Source organism: Scardinius erythrophthalmus (assembly GCF_964197995.2).
Source record: "Scardinius erythrophthalmus genome assembly, chromosome: 15".
Classification (NCBI taxonomy): Eukaryota; Metazoa; Chordata; class Actinopteri; order Cypriniformes; family Leuciscidae; genus Scardinius; species Scardinius erythrophthalmus.
The window spans coordinates 33,469,420-33,493,021 of NC_138235.1; the positions used below are offsets into that span (position 1 = coordinate 33,469,420).

Genomic DNA, 23,602 nt, shown 5'->3' on the forward strand with positions numbered 1-23,602 from the left:
ATTTAGTGGTTAATTTGTCATTTGAAAAGATTTAGCCACCAATCTCATTCTTATTTAAGAAAAAATAATCTCTAGCTTTTTACCAACATGATACTTTTTCTGCCCTCAGAGGGAATATTGGTGTTGGTCTAACATTGTAACATTGTGTTGGGAAAAGTAAAAAAAAACAACTGTTTTGACACTTGTCGTCTTCTTTCTCCCCTTAGAGAAGTGTAGCATCTTCTGGCACAGATGTTTTCGGGATGACATTGTGAGACTGAATTCGGGACCCAAATGCACTCTACCCAATGAGCTCTCCTCTCCGCTCCCTCTTCCAGTCGGATGGACTCCTCGTCGTGAAGCTTTCCTGTCATTTCTCTGCGGGAGGGGAGGAGCGCAGACTCATTAACTCGTTGCACTTTGTAAAACACAACTATAACTAACTTCAAAAGAGGTCAGCAGGGCCGGACAGTTTTCAGAACGAGAACTCCAAGACCAAATGATCAAAGGAAAACGTGTGACCGTGGGACGTTTGAGCTTACGACGGGTCGTGTGGTTGCTAAGAGAAAGTAGAAATGAGAATATGAGAATAAAACCCCGCCTCTTGGATTCCCTCACCACCCCGTTTTCTTTCTAAGAATGTTTCTGTAAAATGGACCCTTTCTAAGAATATTTCGACAAAGAGGACGCAGGTGATTCACGTTAACTGCACTACTGGATGTGACTATGTGTGTGTGTGTGTTTATGAATGAGAAAGTGTGTGAATCCACATGTGGATGTGTGTATGACTGAATGAGTTCTAGATCTTGACCTAAACCAAATCACTGTTTGACTTTAGATAACTTGAGTAGCCACTAAGGCACGTTACACATTACTTTAGGACCAGTGTTATGTTCATTTGACAGGATGGAGTGAATATTTCTGTCATGCAACTTGCTTATATGATTAAATCTTTAGGTTGGCGTGGCTTATTTAAGTTATACATGTGCACCTTGAACCCCTTACTGTATATTGTGTTGTGTGGGTCAAGTTAATGCATAAATAATATCTAAAATGCTTCAGCAGATGTTCAATTAAAGGATAAACGGACTGAAAAAAACTGTATTTTTGGTTTATGAAGGTTACGGATTCAGAGAGCATCGCCTGACCCTAGATGAGCACTTATTACTGATCATCTAACACTGAATAGGGTGTTTGGTTTTCAAATGTTAACATATGTATTGAGGATTTATTGTTTTCTAAGCTTATGATCTCACTGCTGTTACCCGAAAGGTTAAACTGAAACTGCCGAAACTGTGCTTTACTAAAACCCAGTCCCTCTGAACTCCCTTTCTGAAAGAAACAAACAAACAAAAAAAAACACCCTGCCCAAAGTAAATATGGTGTATTATATGTTTACTTATTAGGCTTTTTGTGTTTGTCATATTTATTGAGCTTGCTTTGTTTTATATATAAAATGTGGTGTATCCTTTCACTTCACGGTTGTACTTTTTTTTTTTTTTTGTCGTCTTAATTTGTTCAGTGTCATTTGTTGAATTAATTTTGAACTCTGCTAAGAACCAAAATAATGTTGTTTTCCCATGTTGAGGGAGTGTTCCTTAAATGTCTTTCAAAATAAAAGACATCTTTCAGTATTTGCGGAGTTTGATGTGAATTATTAGTGACCTCACATTATACACTGATTTTACTTAATATTTCAATATAAAACATTAAAAGTGCAATAAGTTCTAAAAGTATTAGAAATTAAATTAAATAAAGAGTAAAATGAGTAATGCTTTTGACAAATGTGTTTTAACCGATATGGAGTCACATGAGATGAGACATTAGTAGGCTAGAAAAAGTTTTCATTCATGTTGGTTGCATTGTTGACATCGTTTAGCTTAAGTGGCAGAAGAACATCAAATATTTAGTCGGCATGAAATGGAAGTTGTAATAGTCTTTTAAATCCAAGTATAACGGCTGAACAAATGTATGGTGGGACTTAATTTTATCCATGGGGAATTGATTGGATGATTGTGATTTGCTATTGGTGGATCGTCATGTGAGTGACAAGTTGCGACGCTGCAAGAGGGAGGGCAAGTTATTACGGGTTCAAGCATGAAATGCTGAAACCCTATTGTAATTGTAAGGATTTGTAAAACGCATCGTGCCGGCCTAGAGACTTGAAACCTGGCCAGATGGTAGGCCTCAATTTGGGGAGAACCTATCAGAGTATGACCCCGATTGGCCCATAGGTGGCGCTACAGCAACCAAAAGTACAAAATCGCTCCTAAATCTTAGACCGTTTGTCCTAGACTCAAATGTCTTCTACCACTTTGATCCCTGACAAAATGTGTATCTCCAATTTCGAATTAGGCAGGAAAAAGTTTCTGCTATGTCGATTTTTGTCCAAAACCTACTTTTGCGAGCTAGTCCCTGGTTTTTCGCCCGATCGGAACCAAACCAGTCTAGGACAATTCTCTGGACTCTCTAGAGGAATAATTATCGAAAAAAAGTTGAACTTTTGCATTTGGGTGGCTGTAACAGGGTCATTTAGAAAAGGGGCGTGACAAAATACACTCAAAAGCCGGTAAATCCTAAACGAAAACTCAGACAACTCACTAAATTGCCTTATGTGCTTAAAGGCCTCAAATGCTTGAACCCCGCTAAATGCTGCTTGCAGCTTTAATTATATATTTAAACTTATTTTATATTACATATTTTTATCATCCAGGACCGGATTTAAGGTACCCTGTAATAGGTCATCTAGACTAGATGTTCTTCTATAAGCAGAACTATTCAGACAAAAAAAAAAGTAAGTCCACACTATGACCACTAGAGAGAGCTACTGAGTCAAAGTTAAGAATTGTAAGCACTGCAGTGAACACACGGCTATGGAACTGACTGGTCTTATAAAGGTAATGTTATGTTAGATTTTAGGGTATTAGTTTTCACAGCATATTTAGTATTCAATGAGTTTTCATTACTTAAATAGTTCTAAAGGAAAGACATTGAGGGTAGTGAGTGAGGACTATTGATCTTCTAAGTGTTAGGCCTACTTATTTCTTAATCAGTTTTTTTTCCAGCAGCAGGACAGTCAAACAATAGAAAGTGTAATCTAGAAGATCTAATATGAAGCTGTATAATCTAAACGGTTACCTGCACTGATCTAAATCCATAACTACACGTTCTAAAGATACTGAGCTTTAACTTTATGTGGACTGTATCCACCTTTATGTGCAACGTGAAGCTGTTTTCTGTGAAAGTGCAAGATTTCCAAATCAGCCGCTGTAGGTAAAAGTATAACTAGAAGAATAACAAAGTGCAGTAAATGGTAAAACTATTTAAAAATTAAAAATAGCAGCTGTCCCGTAGCCCTGCTTGCCCACTGAAGCTAAGCAGGGTTGAATGTCCTTCGTAAAAAGAGTTGTAACCCTAGCATCCTGGCCAAATTTGCCATTGGCCTCTGTCCATCATCATAGCCCCCTAATCATCCCCATATATATATAGTGATTGGCTTCATCACTCTGTCTCCTCTCCACCATAAAGCTGGTGTGTGGTGGGAGTTCTGGTGCAATATGGCTGCCGTCGCATTATCCAGGTGGATGCTGCACATTGGTGGTGGTTGAGCAGATTCCCCCTTCCATATGTAAAGAGTCCCCAGAAATGTGCTGTAGAAATGTCTCAAATTTGGACTAAACTGCTCAATTCATATGGATTAGTTGTACGATCTTATTAACTTTTTGAAGCCCCAGAGTGTAGCTTTCAATAGAGGGACAGAAAGCTCTCAGATCTCCTCAAAAAGATCTTAATTTGTGTTCTGAAGATGAACGAAAGTCTTACGGGTTTGGAACGACATGAGGGTGAGTGATTAATGACAGAATTTTCATTTCTGGCTGAACTATCCCTTTAAAAATAAGGTGGAAAAATCGCACGTAATCAAACCCAGGACGACTTTCGATTAATCATGTATTACACACAGCATGTCTGCCACTCTGAATGTGTTTTATAGGAACATAAACACAAGATGAGATGCTCTGCTGTGTATTTACATTTACTCTCAAACGGATTCATGAGATGAATGTTTCTTATCAGTCAGTGTCTTTGTGGCATCATCTTCAGATCTTTCTGAGCCTGAAAGTGTGTTGGTCTAAACTCGTTCCCCTTCTGTGCTCGGCAGCGGTTGGCATTCTGGGATGTGTGCGGGCCAAGGTGTATTTACAGGTGATTATATCAGCTAATCGGTGGATTACAGCATGTTGACTCCACACAAGACCCTAATCCTCATGGAAAAGGCAGCGTTCCGGCCCGTGGGATTTTCTCCATTAATCCCATCCTAGATTTGCCGGATCCAGCCCCCGTGACCCCCCCACCAACCTCCCCCCCATTCCCACATCTGGCCTTCTGGGGTTTATCAATGTAATCCTTCATTTTAGAAGTAGTTTATTATGGTTCATCGCTGATACACTGGACTTTAATTATAAAAATGCAGCTTTTCGCAGCAACACTAAAGTAATTACACAACCTGAGTCGATTAGCCGCTCTGTTTGTGTGTGTGAGTACGTGCTTTCATACACACAATATATATATATATATAAATGGTTTACACAAATATATTAAGCAGTACAACTGTTTTATTATTGATAATACTTAGAAATGTTTCTTGAGCAACCAATCAGCATATTAGAATGATTTCTGAAGGATCATAAGGGATGATCAGATTTTCAAAAACCATAAAAAAAATCATAACCAAATTTATATACGTATTAGTGCTGTCAAATCGATTAATCACGATTAATCGCATCTAACATAAAAGTTTGTGTTTATATAATGTATATATATATATATATATATTATGTGTGTGTATGTATATACAAATGCACACACACATATGAACACAAACTTATGTTAGATGTAATTAATCACAATTAATCAATTTGACAGCACTCATATGTATTTTTTTTTTAAATATGTATAGTTCAGATGCAGAAAGCATCTTCTCCTTTTTTTGACCGTTTAATATGGACATTTCATCTGACACTGTATTTTAGATCTGTCACCAAGTCCAGCACAAGCGATCATGAACTCCTGCTTCTCCTTGTGACAGATGTCATAAAGCATCCTGTAAAATTTGTCTGATTAACACAAAAGGGCACTTTGGCAAATCCAGATTACGAGAGCACTTTCCTTTATTAAACGCCGCCAATCCCAGCACTCTCTGCAGCTCTGGGATTAAAATCAGGTAGACACCATTGTCTGTCTAAAACAATCCCCTCTGTAAGCCTCACTGTGTTTCTCCGCTCATGATGGAGGGAAGTGTGTTAGTGTGAACACCGTTCTCTGAGTTCTCTTTAATCAACATCATCCTCTTTCGAGGCCTAGGTGATTGGATTTCGGCTGTGTTTGAATGAGGGATAAGAAGGGAAATGAGAACTGAGGCGTGTTTACTAGGTTTTCGGCTGTGCGAAAAGGCCCTGCGACAAGCGCAGGCCATATGGAGTGTCCCACCATGTGAACAGCTGCCTCCCATCAGCCCGTCCATGTCGCATGGCACCATTATACGCCGACTGACCTTTGTATTGTCACAAAAGCTGCCAAGCAACATCTGGCATCATTAGGCACAGTGGTTTTTATCAGGTTAACATGGAATATTGTATACTGATCCAAGGAGGGGACATGGAAGATCTGGTGTGGGGTTTGATATCTCTCCATCTGTCCTGAGGGGGTTTTACTTTTTAGTGCACTGTTTGAGTGTTTTGGGTGGTTGCTAGGGTGTTGTTAGGGTGCTGACCAAGTAAACCGAGCCCCAAGTTTGGACATTGTAAATGTATGGAAATTTCAACATTATTGTTGTTGTCATAATTATTTGTAGTCAATTACTTAAAAAATATAAATAATAGAACGCACCACAAATAATTAATAATATCACATAATTTCACATAATTGATTTGCTAGAAGCAACCAGGTCAGAATTTGCTGGAGTTTTTCTGAATTACTTTTATTTTCTCATTCTTAATCATTATTTTTTATTACTTCATTATCATAATACCACAAATTACCACAAATAATAAATAAATAAAAAGCAAAAAAGTAATTGATTATTTTCAACGAGGTTCACATAATTTATGTACTAGAAGGAACCAGGCCAGATTTTTCTGGCCGGATTACTTTCATATTATTATTATTATTATTATTCATTTATTAGTAGTAATTATTATTATTATTAGTAGTAGTAGTGTTACTATATGTATTTATATTAATTATTAATTCATTTTATTATTCGATTATAATAATTATTCATTACCACAAATAATAAATAGTTCAATTGATAAATATAAACAATAAAAAGCATCACAAACAATTAATAATAACATTCACTTAATTAATTTTCTAGAAGGAACCAGGTCATAATTTTCTGTTTTTTCCCCTCAAATTACTTTTTTTCTTTATAATTTCATTATTATTATTTATTACTTCAAAGATAAATAAATAAATAATAAAAGCACAATAAATAATTAATAATAAGGTTCACATTAAGGTTTTTAGAGGGAACCAGTGTTTTTTTATTTTCTAAATTATTATTATTGTTAATTATGAGTACAAAAATATTTTTTATTAATTACAATAAATTATATGATTTAACTGTCATAATTATTTGTTACCACAAATAATAAATAATTAATGATAATTCTATTAATAAATATAAATATAAAAAACCATCACATACAATTAATAATGAGGTTCACATAATTCCAATACTAGAAAGAACCAGGCCAGAGTTTCTACTGTTTTTTTTTTTGTTTTTTTGTTTTTCTGAATTACTTCAGCTTGGCTTAATATTTAAGCTGTTTTTCTGTTCTGATTCTGTCCCATTAGACATAACATATGTCTGCGAGCTCATAATCATTACTTAGGTGTTTCGAAAAATGAAAGTGACCATACGGCACAGTTTATAAAAACAACTTTACAGAGATTACTGTTATTGTATCAGCCTTAAGGAGCTTATTGTCATTCCAGTATTGTATTTTTGAGGGGGTTAATGCACATGAAAATGAAATGACAAGCATATTACTTAATTAAATGGAAATCCATTTGGAAATGCCAGACGCCACCAGCGAGTTATGATGTAAACGAGTTGCATTTACTACCATTTCTGCAATTAATCTGGTTTACTGTGGTTCGGACATACCTTTGGATTACCAGATGTCAAATCCATGAAGCCGCAGTAAAAGATAGCATGAAACATTAAATCAAATATGTATTCTCACTGCAACTAAAGGAAGAGCACATGCAGGACTCTGATTGTGTAGGCAATGGTTCTTGCATATGGTCCTTTGAATAAATGATAAGTCACCAGTTGTGTTTGACAACCAACCCAAATCTTTATCAGGTCACTCACTCCACACAGCTAAATAAGTGTGACTAATGACAGTGAGGATAGAGCGTATGACTGGCCGCTATATCAGCTGAATGAGTGTCCAGTAGAGAATGTTGTCCAGTCATTTCCAGTCGTTAAACATTAACAGACGAGCTCACCTTTGGGAATGCACCAGTTCATTTAGCTTTAAGTCCTATAGTTCATTGTACACTTTCTGGATAGCAGTAGCCATCAAGTCTTGGTTACAAAAAGCTATTTCCATCGGTATTGCGTTATTAAAGCGATAGTTCACCCAAAAATGAAAATTCTGTCATTAATTACTCACCCTCATGTTGTTCCAAACCCGTAAGACTTTCGTTCATCTTCAGAACACAAATTAAAAACTTTTTGATGAAATCTGAGAGCTTTCCTTCCCGCCATTGACAGTTACGCAACTACCACTTTGAAGCTTCAAAAAGTTCATGAGATCATAAAACTAATCCATATGATTTGAACGGTTTAATCCAAAACTTCTGAAGAGACCTGATCGCTTTATATGATTAACAGATTGAATTTAGGCTTTTACTCACATATAAACATTCATCAGTGAACATAAACAGAAGCTCAACTGTACCTGCTTGATGCACAAGAACAAACATCTTGCAGAAGCTCAAACGTGATGCGTAACACATGAGAATGAACCTCATTGGTTCTTGCTGAAGCTCAAACGTGATGCGTAACACATGAGAATGAACCTCATTGGTTCTTGCTGAAGCTCAAACGTGATGCGTAACACATGAGAATGAACCTCATTGGTTCTTGCCAAAGCTTAAACGTGATGTGTAACACGAGAATGAACCTCATTGGTTCTTGCCAAAGCTTAAACGTGATGCGTAACACAGGAATGAACCTCATTGGTTCTTGCCGAAGCTCAAACGTGCTGCGTAACACAGGAATGAACCTCATTGGTTCTTGCCGAAGCTCAAACGTGCTGCGTAACACGAGAATGAACCTCATTGGTTCTTGCCAAAGCTTAAACGTAATGCGTAACATAAGAATGAACCTCATTGGTTCTTGCTGAAGCTCAAACGTGATGCGTAACATAAGAATGAACCTCATTGGTTCTTGCTGAAGCTCAAACGTGCTGCGTAACACGAGAATGAACCTCATTGGTTCTTGCCAAAGCTTAAACGTGATGCATAACTTATGAGAATGAACCTCATTGGTTCTTGCCAAAGCTTAAACGTGATGTGTAACACGAGAATGAACCTCATTGGTTCTTGCCAAAGCTTAAACGTGATGCGTAACACACGAGAATGAACCTCATTCGTTCTCCCGGAAGCTCAAACGTGCTGGTTTTGGACTAAACCGCTCAATTCATATGGATTCATTTTTACATTCTCTTTATGAACTTTTGAAGCGTCAAAGTGGTAGTTGCGTAGCTGACAATAGAGGGACGGAAAGCTCTCATATTTAATTAAAAAGATCTTCATTTGTAACTATCCCTTTAAGGCCTTTTGTGACAACATGCCCCAATAGCAGCTCATATTGTTAAAGGAACACTCCACCGTTTTTTGAAATAGGGCTTATTCACCTTCTTTCCTACATTTAGATAGGTGGGCAAATGCATTTTTGTCTCAGTGCATGCATTGTTTTAGTTTGACAGGGTCGGTGCTAGCTTAGCTTAGCATAATGAATGGAATCCTTTGTTGCCAGCTAGCATGTCCTGAGTAAAAGTAATATAAAAAAAAAAAAAAAACACCTAATTACTTCTTGTGGCCTATTCACAACGAGTACAAATAGTGATGCAGATTAACACTAGGCGATTTCCTAGGCAGATATTGACTTATATATTAAGGACTATATTAGGGGGAAGCACAGGCGAAGCACTGCTACTTGGGCGTGATATCTCTGCGCCCAAGTAGCAGTGCTTCGCCTGTGCTTCCCCTTAATATAGTCCCAAGTCAATATCTGCCTAGGAAATCACCTAGTGTTAATCTGCATCGCTATTTGTACTTGTTGTGAATACGCAGGCCACAAGAAATAATTAGGTGAGTTTTTTTTTTAATATATATTACTTTTACTCAGGACATGCTAGCTGGCAACAAAGGATTCCATTCATTATGCTAAGCTAAGCTAGCGCCGACCCTGTCAAACTAAAACAATGCATGCACTGAGACAAAAATGCATTTGCCCACCTATCTAAATGTAGGAAAGAAGGTGAATAAGCCCTATTTCAAAAAACGGTGGAGTGTTCCTTTAAACCAAATGGGGTAAGTTGTCACCGTGGAATTTGCTAGTAGCAATGCAACACACAAATTAGGGTTATAGTTTTATATTTAGATATTTTAATTTTATGATATTTACATTACATTTGTTTGTATCTAAAATCATAATGTTTGTGTTTCTATAGGCTACATAAGTCCCCAGGTGGCAGACCTCTCGTTATGAGATGCAAATTAAGCCATTTATTCTTTATGAATTCTTCAGAGCACAAAGAGTTAACTGTGGGAGGTTCTGTCAGCATATTTGGGTGGAGTGAACTTGGCCAGCCTGTGTACACTTTTCTTCTCCAGTAATTAGCTTGGCTTCCAGCAAAGCCATGCTTCAGCATCTTCGAGAAGAACCCATCACGACCAGAGCTCATCTGCTGTAAAATTACTGTTTATTTTCAGTTCCCTGTCAGAGATGGGCGAAATCAGTGAAGCGTCCTTACTGGATTACATCTGTTCCTGTGGAGGAAAAGTCAAAAATTCAGATCTGTCCAAAACATATAAGCATTTTATAAATCATAGCGATTTGCAGCTACGTGGTGAGTAAATGAGAATATGACATTTTTCACATTTCCTTTACACCTAACACTGCAAGCACGCGACGCAACGCGAGACACGCACGAGACGCGTTTTTGCGTTTAGAAACACTAGCTACACTGAACGAAACAGAACGCTCGGGGTCTTTTTTTATAAGTTGTTTTAATAAACTCAATTTTAATGTGAGATGCCGTCATAAAAACGCAACACTCGAGCGTGCGCCGCAACTGAGGCAGTGTAGTCTAGACCAACTATTATAGACATTTTAATTTAGTCGAGTTGCTAGTAGTGTAAATGGGGTGTTTTTGGTGGCAAGTCTCTGTCACCTTTTTCATTCTAAAATCCGCATTGGTGCTTTTGCTCTGCTTGAGGTCTGAGTAAATGACTGTTAGCGTCTTAAAAAGTAACTGTGGCAAACATCTGCTTAATACGGTGGCCGAGAGAGCTCAACGCGCTGCAAATGAAGAAAACACATGCAAACAGAAAAAAACGCATGCAAACAGAAAAAAACGCATGCAAATAGAAAAAAAACCCACCAGCGAATAAGAAAACATCTTCATCAGTTTTACAACTCACGTGCGTCCCAATACTCACAACACAACCAAATACGGAAACGCGCTGCAATTACAGAAACGCGCTGCAAAAGTTCACAACAAAAAAAACAAATACAGAAACGCGCTGCAAATAGAACAGAACACAACGGAAATGTTTCCGGGGAACCCAATAAGTGACGGACGGACGGCTAGGACGTGCTTACAGCTGTCTACTTTTATTTTTTTATTTTTTTTGCAAAACATACAAAGATGACACGTTTATGACATACAACTTTGTATACAATATACAAAATGTATTTGCGATATGTTCAATGTCATAAGAATACTAAAAAGAACAATGAGCTGAAGACTAAAATAAATAAATAAATAAAAAGATAGAGAAAAAGAACGAGGAAAAGACATTAATCTATACATCAGTTACATTGAACACATTTTGTCATGTTATGTTATAATAAGTTTCATAAGATGTTAGAATGTAGCTATAGTTCCAAATATGAGACGGCAAGTTTTAAAGTTGAGACACTCACACAAAGATATAACACATATTTTAAAAACTTTGTTGCATAAAATGTATATTTATTTGCAACAGTTATGTTAACAGCATTAATACTATATTTCTGGCAAGAACAGCTATTCAGCTGATGGACACGCGCTGCGTTGTCATGGGAACATCCCAGGTGAAAATAATGAGGAAATTACGTTGTCTTTCGTTGCTCCCTTCATCAACATAATGGCACACAAGTGCCCCGCTCACTCCAAAGTGCCCAATTCAAGGGCTCTGCCGTCTGCCCTTTTAAGAGAGTAACGTTAGGGCATAGGTAAAGCCAGAGCCCGCGTCACTCTGGTAAAGCTCGCGAGCCGTCTGTCCGTCACTTATTGGGTTCCCCGGAAACATTTCCGTTGTGTTCTGTCCTATTTGCAGCGCGTTTCTGTATTTGGTTTTGTTGTGAACTTTTGCAGCGCGTTTCTGTAATTGCAGCGCGTTTCCGTATTTGGTTGTGTTGTGAGTATTGGGACGCACGTGAGTTGTAAAACTGATGAAGATGTTTTCTTATTCGCTGGTGGTTTTTTTTCTATTTGCATGTGTTTTTTTCTGTTTGCATGCGTTTTTTCTGTTTGCATGTGTTTTCTTCATTTGCAGCGCGTTGAGCTCTCTCGGCCACCGTAGCTTTAGATTAGAAAAGCTTTACCAACAGATAGAATTACACATGGAATTGTCATTTCCTTCGCTCCCTCAGGAAGGGCCCCCACATTCCCAAACCATGACAGTGGAGTTCTAAATAGAATATTCACTGAAGGTGTAGTTTACTATTTGTCAATAATAATCAAAATATGGCCATATTAAATAGTTTAATGCATTAAACTGATTGGCATAACCACATTAAGCTGATATTCTGAATAACACATCTGGCAAATGCCTATATAGGCTAAAAGTGTTAATTTATAAATGTGCATATTCATATAAAGGTGATATTAGATATTACTGAGAGTTGTGGAAAAAACTAACTATTGAAAAAAGTACACATATTTGACACAAGGAAGGACTACTTACAGCAGAATATACCCAAATTCTGAGAATTCTTGTGCACATAGGCCTAGGCTACTTATTTTGATTGCTGATGCTGACTTATTCTTTTCTGATTTTGCTTTTCTAATGGCTCAAATGGACCAAATGTTTTACTGATAGGCCTATATAAGATGATAAATTGACCAATATTTGCATCAAATGATATATGTAGCTGCTTGATTAAGCATGAACTCTCTCACTTGTGTCAGTTTCAAAAGCCTTTTCAATGGATATTGCTGTTTTTGTTTTGCTTTTTTTTTGTGAATTACAAATTGCGAATATTGCTCAAAGTTGACATGAAACAGAAGTTGCAATAGTCGTTTCTTCCCTATTTTGACATTATCCGAGTTAAACGGGTACTGGAACGAGAAAAATGTAGGGTGGGACTTGATTATGTCCGTCAGGAATTGATTGGATGGTTTTGGTTTGCTATTGGTGGATCTCATGTGAGTGACGGGTTGCCCCGCCCACACACCAGTAAACACATCATCAGAGATGTTGCTGCAAGAGGGTAAAGTTATTTTGATTAAAGATTACAAGGGCACGTGAATTAAAAAGAAAAAAAAAAATGCACAGAGAAATAATATAATAATATAATAATAAATACTGCACCATTCCATAAAATAAAAAATAAAATAAAAAAAGATTTACCAATTTGGATTTCATGGTGACTTTAAAATCCCATTGTATAGTTATCAGCAAGCATCTGTTGTTGAAAAACAAATACTGGTTTAACTACTAGTTCTTTGTGTATGAACATAAAATATTTATGTAAAAAATTAAATGACATGTCTGCAATAAAGGGCTTGGCTGCAGCAAAGTGGGCCAAATAAAATCAAATAAAAAAAAACAGGCATGATGTTCTCATAAACCACTTAAACAGTAATTAAATTAGATGATGTTGCGTTTAATCCTACATACATGTGTTAGACATAAATATATGAAACAATTATCCATAATGGCTTTTAATGCTTCGTCCAGCTGTGCTTGTACAGTTGTGTACAGAGGTTTCAAAATCGGCCTTCATCTGCTACCATCTGACACAGCTAACCAATTATCATAATTATTCCCGGTTACCGCATCAGCCTGCGTGACATGCTCTAATTCTGGGGTTATAATGACTCCAGTCCTTTTTAGGATGGTGGTTTTGATGGGATCTCGGGCAGTTGCTATATTCTCTGTGGGAACGTAGAGTCCTCATAGTTGGCCAGCCCAGCGTAGACTAATAAATTTGCTCAGAAAGCTAAACAGCGTTCCTCTCAGTACCATGACAGGACTTCTGTCGGCTACAACTGTTAAGTGTTGACTTCTCTTAGGGTTTCCTGTTGTTGTGGATGCCGTGTTGCAATGTCATCCCTATCTTTTCCCCCTGGCAGGAAAACGGAAAGGTTGTGTTTAAGGTTGCATTCTCTATTTAAAGATCCAAGTCCTGATATGTTTTGCCTGTATGGCACAATCCAGTTTGAGTGGTACTGTTTAACCCTTTATGGATCACATTATGTAAACATGTGATGTGTTTAAAGTGTTAAAGTATACCACATCCCCTCTCTTCTACTTTTAGGTTTGTTTGTTTGTGGTATCTGGCTTTTGACATATAAAAGGGTGAACTATTTCATAAAACAAAACCTGTTTCTTAGGCGAAAGTTTTTTTTGTTGTTTTTTTTATTGTATTGTTCATTGACAATGACATTTTATTAAGTCAATCACAATGTTCATTAGCAATAAAATAATTATTTCATAAGGTTATAAAAGAAAATGCTTACTTGGAGTGAAAAAAATGCTTTATTATAATTGTTTTTCATTTCTACATGTTAAAAAAATATATTAGTGCTGATCAATACTATTCAATGAGACTAGGGATTTTCAAACTGGGGCCCAAAAGTTTTTGAGGAGAAACTGTGTTACAATGTAAAAATATAAATATAAATAATAATAAAATAATTTAATAAAACTACCGTAAATGAAAATGTGATTAAAACAAACAAAAAATGTATTAAAATAATAAATAACACAAATTTGAATTAATACATAATACATCTAAAAGCACTGCAGTGAACAAAAAAACATAATAATATAATATAATTTCCCTTGGATGAGAATGATCATATTTGAGGGCATCAAAAAGATTAAAGACCCCTGACCTAGACTATGCTATGCAGTGAATATGTATCGAACCATTATAGGATTTTTTCCATTTATATATGAATACTAATTTGAAAGATTAATACTCCAGATTATGCTTACCATGTTGACCTTCAACAATGTGTCTGTTGCCATGGTAACCAAAAATAAAAGTAGGATTGAGGAAAATAGCACCTGCAAACATCAGAAATCTTGTGTTATGTACAAATGAAACAGGATCATTTAGAGTTAAAATGTGCCTTTATGAGAGAAGTTTCCATGACAATCTGCCAAAAGCATATGCTCAAGTTAGTAAAACTATGGTGGTTTTTACACTATGGGTTGCGAATCGCCTTAGTGGGGAATCAACAAGTGGTTCGTACAAAGCGCAAGAATGATGGTGCGTTCATGCCATGTCAAAAATATGAAAAATGAATGTTCTTAAGTTTGTTGGGTTCATAACTTGTATTTTCATATTTCTGGCATGGAGCGTTTCCTGAACTCCCTGCTTGTAAAAACACCGGTGTAGTCCAATTCATAAACAGATGACTCTTATGAGTCGGTTCTTTTGATGACTCAATCAAACAACTCACGAGTTAAGTTTAAAAGTGTTTGACGAGTCTTTTACTGAATGGACTCAGAGTCAAGTCAATTCACCTTTATTTCTATAGCGCTTTATACAATACAGATTGTTTCAAAGCAGCTTTACAGTGATAAACAGGAGAATGATTCAATGATACAAACAGTTCATTTCGGCTGTCAATGTTCAGTTGAAGTCAGTTCAGTGTTGATTCAGTTTCATTGTAAAGATCATTAATAATTAAAGCTCAGTTCAGTTCTCATCCAATAGTGTCAGTGCAGTCAAATCAATAATATTGTTGAATATTGTTGAGTGGCTCCTGAATAAACACATGACTTCTTACTGAACTGCAAGTTCCATGTCAAAGCTCATTGCGTCAATATAAGTGTGTTGTGCCACCAAGAAAGCAAAAAATACATTTTCCTTAAGGCAATGGAATGAAATTGAAGTAGGGAAAATATCTAAATAAAACTACGAGCCAGCGCTGGGAGGATCTGAGTGATGATCCATTGGGAATGGTCGTTGAAAAGGCATATGAGCAACGCAGTAATGGAGGATTTGTTTGCGCAGGTCTCCTCCCTGTCATTTTCTATTCTTGTATAGTAACTCGAGCCAGTTTCTGATTCCTCCTTGATGCAGTCAGTCTGTGCTGAAGTGATGTTGCATAACATCACAAACTCCCACAGGCCAGGAATCAGAGTCCACTGCGTGCAAAACATTAAAACGGCTAATCTTACAAGTCAATAACTTGCAGACAGAACAAATCAATAAATGAACAAGTGTGTAGTGTCAATCTCAAACCTGTAAATGTTGCTTTTAAAGGGACGAAAATCTTCATTTTCTCACCCTCATGCCGTTCCAAACCTGTATGACTTTATTTTTTCCATTGGAACACAAACAAAAATGTTTATTTATAACATTTAAAGGGATAGTCCACCTAAAAATTTGGTTGGCATTTACTCAATTCGTTCCGAACTTTTATTACGTAACTTCTTCTGCTGAACACAAAAGTAGATATTTTAAAGAATGTTGTTAACCAAACAGTTTCGGTTCTATTTGACATTCATTGTATGGACCAAAAATATATTGAAAATGATTTGGTTACGGACATTCTTCAAAATATCTTAATTTGTGTTCAGCAGAAGAATAACTCATACCGGTTTGGAACAACATGACGGTGAGTAAACAGAAAGACAGAAATCACGGTTTGGAATGACGTGAACAACAATGATTGTGTGGATTGTTTTTTTTTTAAAGACTAGCTTCTGATATGCTTTTTTTCTGAAATGTTGAGTTTAGATTTACAAAGCTAAGAACTACTGCAAGGTCATATTGTACGAGTAATCTTTCTTTTAAGAAATATTTTGAAAGCATGCTGGGAAAACATCATTATCATCTCTTACTCACTCTCTTTTTTTCCTGCAGCCAAATACAGAGAAGAGTTCAAACTCATCATTGATAGAATTGCTGTGGTGAAATCTGAGAATGTGAGTACATGTGTGGTCAGATCATTATTGCAGAGTTTAAACTAATTAACTCCTCCCTCTGTCTCATTAAATAATCGTTAGTGCATTGTTGTGTTTGTAATGCGATCGTGTTTATTCCCTGTCCCTGAAGAATAGTCGCACAGGTCTCTATTCCCACAGTGATTCAATATTTACTCTGTGACTGGGATAGGTCTCATTTTCTCACATCAGTGCTATACCCCACACACCCTTATGATCATGGACCATTGTCCTAGACGTGTACTTCCCCTCGCAAGAGATCCTTTTCCATCTGATCTGAACTGCAATCCATTTTTCCTGGCATAAACTAGCATTCAAAAGTTTGGGTTTAGTGAGACTTTGTGGTTTTGATAGAAGTCTCTTCTGCTCACTAAGGCTGAATTTATTTGATCAAAAATACAGTAAAAACAGTAATATTGTGAAATATTATGAATATTTGTTTTCTTTTTTATTTTAAAATGTAATTTATTCCTATGATGGCATAGCTGAATTTTCAGCATCATTACTCCAGTCTTTAGTGTCACATGATACTTCAGAAATCATTCAAATATGCGGATTACCTGCGCAAGAAACATTTATTATTATTATCAATGTTGAAAATATTCATAGATTTTATATATTTTATATATTTCATATATTTTCCGTCATATTTTTGTGGAAAATGTGATAAAATATGGTTTTCAGGATTCTTTGATGAATAGGCTAGAAAGTTTGAAAAACAACTTTTGTAACATTATAAAAATATTTTTAATGTCACTTTTGATCAATTTAATGGGTTTCTGCTGAATTGCTTGATTGATGCACTATTATTTTTATATGATTGTGCTAAAGAGACCAAAAATAAAAAAAATATTATAATTTATTCACCTTTAACATTGTTCCAAATCCATATGACTTGCTTCCGTCTGTGGAGATATTTTGCAAGTGTCCAAGGTTCTCTTTTTCATATCACTAAAATTAATTTTTTTGATATCCAAAAAGTGCAAGGAGGAGGAAAAACCACTATAAATGCCATGCTCTATAATGCAAGTCTTCTGAAGGATAGCTTTGGACGTTCTACAAAATATTTCCTTTTGTGCTCCAAAATGTGATATGTTCTTTGAGTTAATTATGAGGTAATAGTCATTTTTGGTTAACTATTTTTTTTTTTATAACAGTATGGAGGTAATGGTTCCTTTTTTTTATTTCAGGGAGAGAAATATCTCATCCTCAAGAAGAAGTATAGACAACTAATACAAGAGCGAGAGCCTTGCGCTGGCGAATCAATCAAGCAGGTTCATCCGAACCCACAAAATGAGCTCCAGATCTCTAATCCAGTGCAGAACCATAACCCAACAGCCCAGAAACAGCCAGTAATGGTGGGCTGGTGCTCAGGACCCATGATTACAGTCACAGAGGCATCAGAACCGACCCAGACAGATAATGTGAGTGATTCTTGATTGTGATATCCATTCTGTTTCAGGGCTCCAGACTAAAGTTTGAGAGTAGTAGCACCGGTGCCAATACGTTCTACAGATAGTGGCGCCAGCACCTGATCTGGTATGGCGCTTGGGGGTGGGGCGTGTTTTATTCATAAAGGTAATTTAATCATAAATGACTATTGTTTTGCATTAAGTACAGCAACTAATAATATTACATGTTTATTTCTTATAAATGTACATTTGACAGCAAAGCACTGAGCTAGTTGAGATGCAGATACAAATAAACAGGAACATGTAAAAAATATATTTTTTATAGTGAAAAATTGAAATATTCTTTTTATTTTTGGTCATCACATTAAAAATAACATTTAAATTGGATAATATTTATAGCTTTGAAATGCGTGAAGCATTTGAAAGTCCTTGAAAAAGGCTTGAATTTCAATCCTAAAAGGTTGTACAAACCCTGAAATGAATCGTTTAAAAACATTCAACTATTTCTGCCACGATACCATGGTTACAGTTAGCATTACTACATAAATCCATGACGAATGTTGGTGATTTGTGGAATGAAAAGCTTTCTATAACTTGTTGGTTCATGGCACAATGTTTCTCCTGGTTTCCATTGGTATTTGAATGCTTCCCACTAGATTTCGCAGCGATAATACTGTGGTGAATTCAAATGCTTTTCAAATGCTGGAGCCCTGTTTTACTGCTCATCATAGCATTAGTAAAATGGGCCTCACTGATCAGTGACCAGCAGCATTGGGGGTAGTGCATTACAAGTAACATGCATTACGTAATCAGATTACTTTTTTGACGTAACAAGTAAAGTAAAATGCATTACTTTATACATTTGTCCGTGTTTAATGCGTGTTTGCTTAAACATTTTTCAAACTTCTGAGCATCAAGCCTCAGCCAGGTGAGAAAAAATAACACAAAAGCAATGTTACACATTACTTTCCATACAAAGTAAGTAGTTACTAGTAGTAAATACTTACTTTTTAGGGAGTTACACAATATTGAAACGCCTTAGTTTTTAAAGTAACTTATTCCCTGGTGACCAGTTTCATCACATTCATGTTGTCATGAATGACACATATTGACGTCTTGTGATTTTACTAAAAAAAACATAACAGAGAAGAAGAAATGGGAAGAACTAAAGAGGAATCTGGCTGAGTAAGTTGACCGCAGTATTTCGGTAATATTTTGTGATGTGACGTAATTCCATTAAACATAATATTTAAAGCTCTGCTTTCCAAAGAAGTGAATTATTATTGTCAAAGTATGTGTCATAGTCTCAGTTAGACTAGCATGAAATGTTCGCATCAACTAAAGAGCATCATAGTATAAAACTCTTGTTAAATTCAGGTCTCTATTAATCATTTTCCTGGATATCACCCAGAATCCAGTGTTTTCCTCAGACTGTTTGCTAAAGCTTTTTCAGCTGGATTAAAGAAACAGCTGGTGATAAGAGAAAGCTTGTCAAAAGCAGATAACACTGTGTTTCAGTTGCCTTATCTTTAGCTGTAGGACTTCAGCTGTTAAAACCGTTATTCTGAACCTCATATTGAGTCTTCCGGCCAAGGAAGAGTATAGTAAGCATGTACAATTTAATTTTTGGAATGATTAATGGCTATTTGTTTTGCTTGGTTTCAAGATCATCTTCATATATCTTTGAAGCCTTGAAGCATCTTTGTATCATATAGCTTCATCTCCACTGACCTTGACAAAAACAACTACTGGGACTGTGCACAATGTCATTGAGTATATAGGTTAAAGAATTTGCATATATATAGCACAACATTCACATTGCAACTCTGTCATTATGAATTATATGTGAAAATTACTTGAAAGTGGGATATATCTCTCTATAAAGGTAAACCTCTTAAGCATAGCCATTATGAGAATCGATGACAGGGTTGTTATAGTTAACTAAAATTAAAACTATTAAAAACATTGTTGTTAATTAAAAAAAAAAAAAACTGAAATAAAATTTAAAATATGAATATTAGATGAAAAAAGAATGAAATGTTGCCTTGGCACAAGTGCTAAAATTACTAACTACAAAAAAAACTAAATGATATAATACATGAAACCAAATAGTAAAATAGTAAAAAAAAAAAGCGAAACCCACATGACGAATTTATTACAAATTAAAATAAATAAAAATGAAAATATAAAAATAAATCTAACTCAAAATATGAATAAAAGTTATGATAGCATATAAATAATACTGGTCGATGAGTGACAGTTTCACCCACTCATGGAGCGCATGCAGTTCAACACACAATAGTGTGAATTTCCTGTCAGCACTTATTTCAGCCACATTGACACTGTGTCTAGAAACCTGTTAAACAGACAAACTGTATGAAAGCATGAAAGTTGCTGCATTTATCTCTGGGAAATGAAAACCCAACTATAGTTTGGCTTTCCTGATCTCAGAATAAAGACTGGATGTCTTCTATAGATGTCTACTGAAAATGCATTTGTACTGTGGCTTAGAGAGCGCAATGTGCTGCTACTGAAGACAACACATGCAAAATAGATAACATTAGCAAATTAAGAAAACATATTCATCAGTTTGACAACACACGTGCTGCAAATACTCACAATGCAACCAAATACAGAAACACATTGCAAAAGTTCACAACACAGTCAAATACAGAAATGAGCTGCAAATACTCACAACGCAGCCAAATACAGAAATGAGCTCTAAATACTCGCAACTCATCCAAATACAGAAATGAGCTGCAAATACACACAACGCAGTCAAATACAGAAATGAGCTCCAAATATTCACAATGCAACCAAATACAGAAACACACTGCAAAAGTTCACAACGCAGCCAAGTACAGAAATGAACTGCAAATACTCACAACGCAGCCAAATACAGAAATGAGCTGCAAATACTCACAGCGCAGCCAAATACAGAAATGCGCTGCAAGTACTCAGAACTAAACCAAATACAGAAATGCGATGCAAGCACTCGCAACGCAACCAAATACAAAAACTTGCTGCAAATACTCACAACACAGCCAAATACAGAAACGCATTGCAAATACTCACAATTCAACCAAATACAGAAACGAGCTGCAAATACTCACAACTCAACCAAATACAGAAATACGCTGCAAGTGCTCACAACTAAACCAAATACAGAAACACGGTACAAATACTCACAACTTAACCAAATACAGAAATGAGCTGCAAATACTCACAACTCAACCAAATACAGAAATGAGCTGCAAATACACACAACGCAGTCAAATACAGAAATGAGCTCCAAATATTCACAATGCAACCAAATACAGAAACACACTGCAAAAGTTCACAACGCAGCCAAGTACAGAAATGAACTGCAAATACTCACAACGCAGCCAAATACAGAAATGAGCTGCAAATACTCACAGCGCAGCCAAATACAGAAATGCGCTGCAAGTACTCAGAACTAAACCAAATACAGAAATGCGATGCAAGCACTCGCAACGCAACCAAATACAAAAACTTGCTGCAAATACTCACAACACAGCCAAATACAAAAAACGCATTGCAAATACTCACAATTCAACCAAATACAGAAACGAGCTGCAAATACTCACAACTCAACCAAATACAGAAATACGCTGCAAGTGCTCACAACTAAACCAAATACAGAAACACGGTACAAATACTCACAACTTAACCATACAGAAATGAGCTGCAAATACTCACAACTCAACCAAATACAGAAATGAGCTGCAATTACTCACAACTCAACCAAATACAGAAACGCATTGCAAATACTCACAATTCAACCAAATACAGAAACGAGCTGCAAATACTCACAACTCAACCAAATACAGAAATACGCTGCAAGTGCTCACAACTAAACCAAATACAGAAACACGGTACAAATACTCACAACTCAACCAAATACAGAAATGAGCTGCAAATACTCACAACTCAACCAAATAAAGAAACACTCTGCAAATAGAACGGACCACAACAGAAATGTTTCAAGCACCAAAAAGTGACAAACCTGGCTGGGACATGCTTTACTGTTCATCGTCTACTAGTCAGTGGTGTTGTTGATGATCTGAAAAGTGAGGGTTTTTTTGTGTTTATTTTAACATCCTGATCGTATGTACGTTGTGAGTATTTGTAGCACATGTGTTGTCAAACTGATCAAGTTGTTTTCTTAATTTGCTGGTGTTTTTTTTTTCTATTTGCATGCCTTTTTTCAGTTGCAGCATGTTGAGCTCTCTCAGCCACCGTACTTTTGGTCCATAAGCTTGATGTTTTGTCAGCATCAGCTGATTTGAGTGCAGTGAAGTGATCCTTACCAAGTGATCTTAGTGAAACTTCTCCTTTTCTTGTGATTAGCAGTCAGACAGCACCCTCTCACCGCCAGCAGAGGCAGAGAAACCAGAGCATCTGACGGAGGAGCTTTCAGCGTCAGACAGAGAAGATGAACTCGACAAGGACTCAGGGTCAAAGGTTAGATCCAAGTTATCTGTTTTTATTTTGATCACAGACTATTTAAGATGTTTGGTTTGCTTTGTCTGAAATAGAACTGGTAATGATTTAGAACAAGTTTATATTAGTTGTCATAAAAGCACTGAACATAGAAAGCTCAAGATGTATTAGTTTAATATCTTTAAAAATGCATAAAATGCATTTCATTCAATGACCGTTCAGCTTGTCAAATTGTGAAACCCCAAGAAAACATCAAGATATTCATGATTTAAAAGAAAAGTTATTGAAAATATTTGAGAACTCTTTTGAAAATGATGATAGTAATGTGTACTCGCTCAGGGTGTTAAATGTTATAACTTTATATTTGATTATTACACCCCTTCAAAACTTTTTTTTTTAATGTTTTGGATAACATGACACCAGTATGAAACCACATCAATATTATATGAAAATTACATTTATAAGAACTTAGTACATTCTAAATTTGTTTTAAATATATTTTTCCTTAAGATAAACGTATAATTTGTCATTGCTCTTATTTGCTCATTCTTATTTGTCATTCATTGAAAAGCTGGCACAGTAATTCACCACAAGAGCACCACAAACAAGCTGCTCATTTGAGATCTGTAATATTAAGACTTACCAAAAGGTGGCGCCAGAATAATTAGCTGGATTTGAGAGGCCATATTTCAGCCAGGGGTGACAGCATGAAAGACACGTTCATTTACATTTGAATGAAGCTTTCTATTGTTGTGCAAAACAGCAACATGCTCCACCTCATTATAGAGAAAAGTATCATCTGTGCCCTCCAAACATTTGTATGCAGATCAATCTGAGATGCGGCTAGATAAAGGCCCATGTTTTATTACAGCATAATGTTGGAACATGAGATTTTGTGCTTTATTTTGATGCGTATTATTATTTAATTAATCATATTGAGTCTTTTTATATTTTGCTCTTAGAGCTTTAAGACATTGAAGGTTTTGTTTTGCGTTAAAGGTTTCTCTTTCAACCACAACACTGCCCTCTACTAGTAGTCACACTTGAAAGCTCTTCACGCCCGAAAGCTCTTTCCAAGAAGCGAGACAAAACTGACTAGTCCTTCTTAAGAATTATTAATATGATGCACTGAAGCTCAAATCATCTGCATAAAATGTGGTTAGGCTACATATTTGAATATTTTACAATGTAACAAATCTCTTTTGTTGTTGTATCCATTACTGCGTTCGGGTTACGCTACTGTGATTATTGCTTACCTTTCTGGTTGATTTTCA

General features: G+C 36.1%; 2 protein-coding genes across 6 annotated transcripts in view; both read left to right on the forward strand.

Moving 5' to 3' along the window:
• The window catches only part of plekhg5b (pleckstrin homology domain containing, family G (with RhoGef domain) member 5b), a gene marked incomplete at both ends in the record, with an annotated part of 83,001 nt that extends 81,389 nt beyond the window's left edge, over positions 1–1,612 (forward strand). For all 5 annotated transcript variants that reach the window (XM_081387352.1, XM_081387350.1, XM_081387354.1 and 2 more), the window contains one exon: positions 207–1,612. In XM_081387352.1, the coding sequence (XP_081243478.1) occupies positions 207–216 (10 nt within the window). The remainder of the gene's footprint in view (positions 1–206) is intronic.
• An 8,222-nt stretch (positions 1,613–9,834) lies between these two features.
• Positions 9,835–23,602, forward strand: part of LOC308703219 (ankyrin repeat domain-containing protein SOWAHC) — a 28,247-nt gene continuing 14,479 nt past the window's right edge. Inside the window, exons 1-4 of the mRNA XM_081386541.1 lie at positions 9,835–10,127; positions 16,373–16,434; positions 17,643–17,876; positions 22,236–22,349. Of these exons, the coding sequence (XP_081242667.1) occupies positions 10,004–10,127; positions 16,373–16,434; positions 17,643–17,876; positions 22,236–22,349 (534 nt within the window). The 5' untranslated portion in view covers positions 9,835–10,003. The remainder of the gene's footprint in view (positions 10,128–16,372; positions 16,435–17,642; positions 17,877–22,235; positions 22,350–23,602) is intronic.